The sequence below is a fragment of the Lactuca virosa genome, chromosome 7, assembly GCF_052849685.1.
Source record: "Lactuca virosa cultivar CGN04683 chromosome 7, Lactuca_virosa_CGN04683_v6, whole genome shotgun sequence".
In the NCBI taxonomy this organism is placed as follows: Eukaryota; Viridiplantae; Streptophyta; class Magnoliopsida; order Asterales; family Asteraceae; genus Lactuca; species Lactuca virosa.
Window position 1 is genome coordinate 143,850,955 of NC_136432.1, and position 1,885 is coordinate 143,852,839.

The 1,885-nt window shown below is 34.1% G+C and overlaps 1 protein-coding gene across 1 annotated transcript; it reads left to right on the plus strand.

The window, feature by feature from the left end:
• The first annotated feature begins 406 nt into the window (after positions 1-406).
• FDC1 (2Fe-2S ferredoxin-like superfamily protein) lies at positions 407-1,047 on the plus strand. Its single transcript, XM_079058804.1, has one exon. It carries the CDS (start codon positions 489-491, stop codon positions 939-941), a length of 453 nt encoding a protein of 150 aa, XP_078914930.1. The 5' UTR covers positions 407-488; the 3' UTR covers positions 942-1,047.
• The last annotated feature ends 838 nt before the right edge of the window (positions 1,048-1,885 follow it).

A 1,885-nucleotide genomic window follows, 5' to 3' on the forward strand; every position in this document is an offset into this window, starting at 1 on the left:
TGGATTTGTGTTCGCACAGTAAACACACACTCAAATACGAGAGAGAGAGGGAGAGAGAGAGAGAGAGAGAAAGAGAGAGAGAGAAGTAATTTTCTTTTTTATTTTTCTTTTAATTAGAAAAGCATTTAAATAAATAAACTGAAAAAGAAAAAGTAAGGGCAAAATTGTCATTAATTATAAAAATGTTTAAAACAAATTGGATCAATCTTGTAACAAAATAAAAAGTTTGGACATTTGCTGCTAGTCCAAACTTTTTTGGACCAAACACGCCAGTTTTGACATACCACAAAGACCATTCTTACAGTTTTGTCTATATATTTTAGATAATCACATTTATAAGTTTTAAATAATTGTTATTTCTTATAAAACAATATATTATCTAAATTAAAAAGTGTAAAAGAAATGACGCCTACACAAACAAAACCTTATCAAGATTAGAACACCACACCCCCATCTCTTCCCTCAAAAACTTACAATCGTCATTCGCCATGGCAGCAGCAGCGCCTACCTTTCATATCACTACTCCTCCGCCCTTCACACTCGCTGCTCCGAAACACCAATTCGCCACCAATCTCCGCTCGCTTCACCCCCTAAACCTCCGTGGCCGCCTCCGTTACACCACCACCTGCTCTTACAAAGTTGCAATCGAGCACGAAGGTGAAACGACTGAACTAGAGGTGGATCCAGATGAGACGATACTGGAAAAGGCATTGGATTCTGGAATGTCCGTACCCCATGATTGCAAGCTGGGAGTTTGTATGACTTGTCCGGCGAAACTGCTTAGTGGAAGCGTGGATCAGAGTGAGGGGATGTTGAGCGACGATGTGATTGAGCGTGGCTACTCGTTGCTTTGTGTATCGTATCCCAAATCGGATTGTCATATCAAAATCATCCCTGAAGAAGAGCTCTTGTCTTTGCAGTTAGCTACTGCCGATGATTAGCTTCACTTGATTTGATATAGTCGTTTGTTTCCCAAATCTATTGGATACATTTCAACTTTTGTTTGAGCTTTTTTTAGTAAAATTAAAGTTAAAATTGGGTATAGAATTGTTTGAGTTGTTTTAGATTGGTTACTGAATGAATGTTCTTTCTTCTTTTCAACTCCAATTTTCATCCTATGTATACCATTTTGATTGGTATCAGCTAGGGGAAATCTATAAATATGTAACTTAATTGACCTGTGTCTTTTCATCTATATCTCTACTCTTCAGTTGGATTGGACGTGACTAAACGAAGCTTCTGTGAGAAGAAGAAGCAAAATGTCGTCCTTATAAAATTCGTTGGTAACTTATTTTCTTTATAAGCATCGTTTGAATTGAACACTTTGTGATTTTTATGATGCATTATTCAAGAGCCCCATGAGGGAATTGTTATTTTTATGATTGATTATTCAAGAGCATATGAGGAAATTGTTATTTTTATGATCGATCATTCAAGAGTCTATGAGGAAATTATTATTATTATTGTGATTCATTATTCAAGAGCCCAAGAGGAAATTGTTATTGTTACCTACGAGGAAATTGTTATTTTTCTGATCTATTATTCAAGAGCACATGAGGAAGCTGTTATTTTTATGATCCATTATTTAAGAGCTCATGAGAAATTGCAGATATCTTTATACAAGATCCCATGAAAAAAAATGCAGATATCTTTGGGGGATTCATCGTAAACTATCAGATAACTAGTATAATGATATTTTCTTTCATCTTCATATGAAGTTGAAGTCGCGTGGGAATGCAACTATGTGCCCATAAGGTTGAATATATATATATATATATATATATATATATATATATATATATATATATATATATATATATATATATATATAATTGACAATGGGTCCCTATACTATACATTATGTGTAAACAATAATATAAACTAA

What these genes read in the sequence shown, in the direction of transcription:
- FDC1 (XM_079058804.1), top strand. Translation starts at nt 489, where the DNA reads ATGGCAGCAGCAGCGCCTACCTTTCATATCACTACTCCTCCGCCCTTC.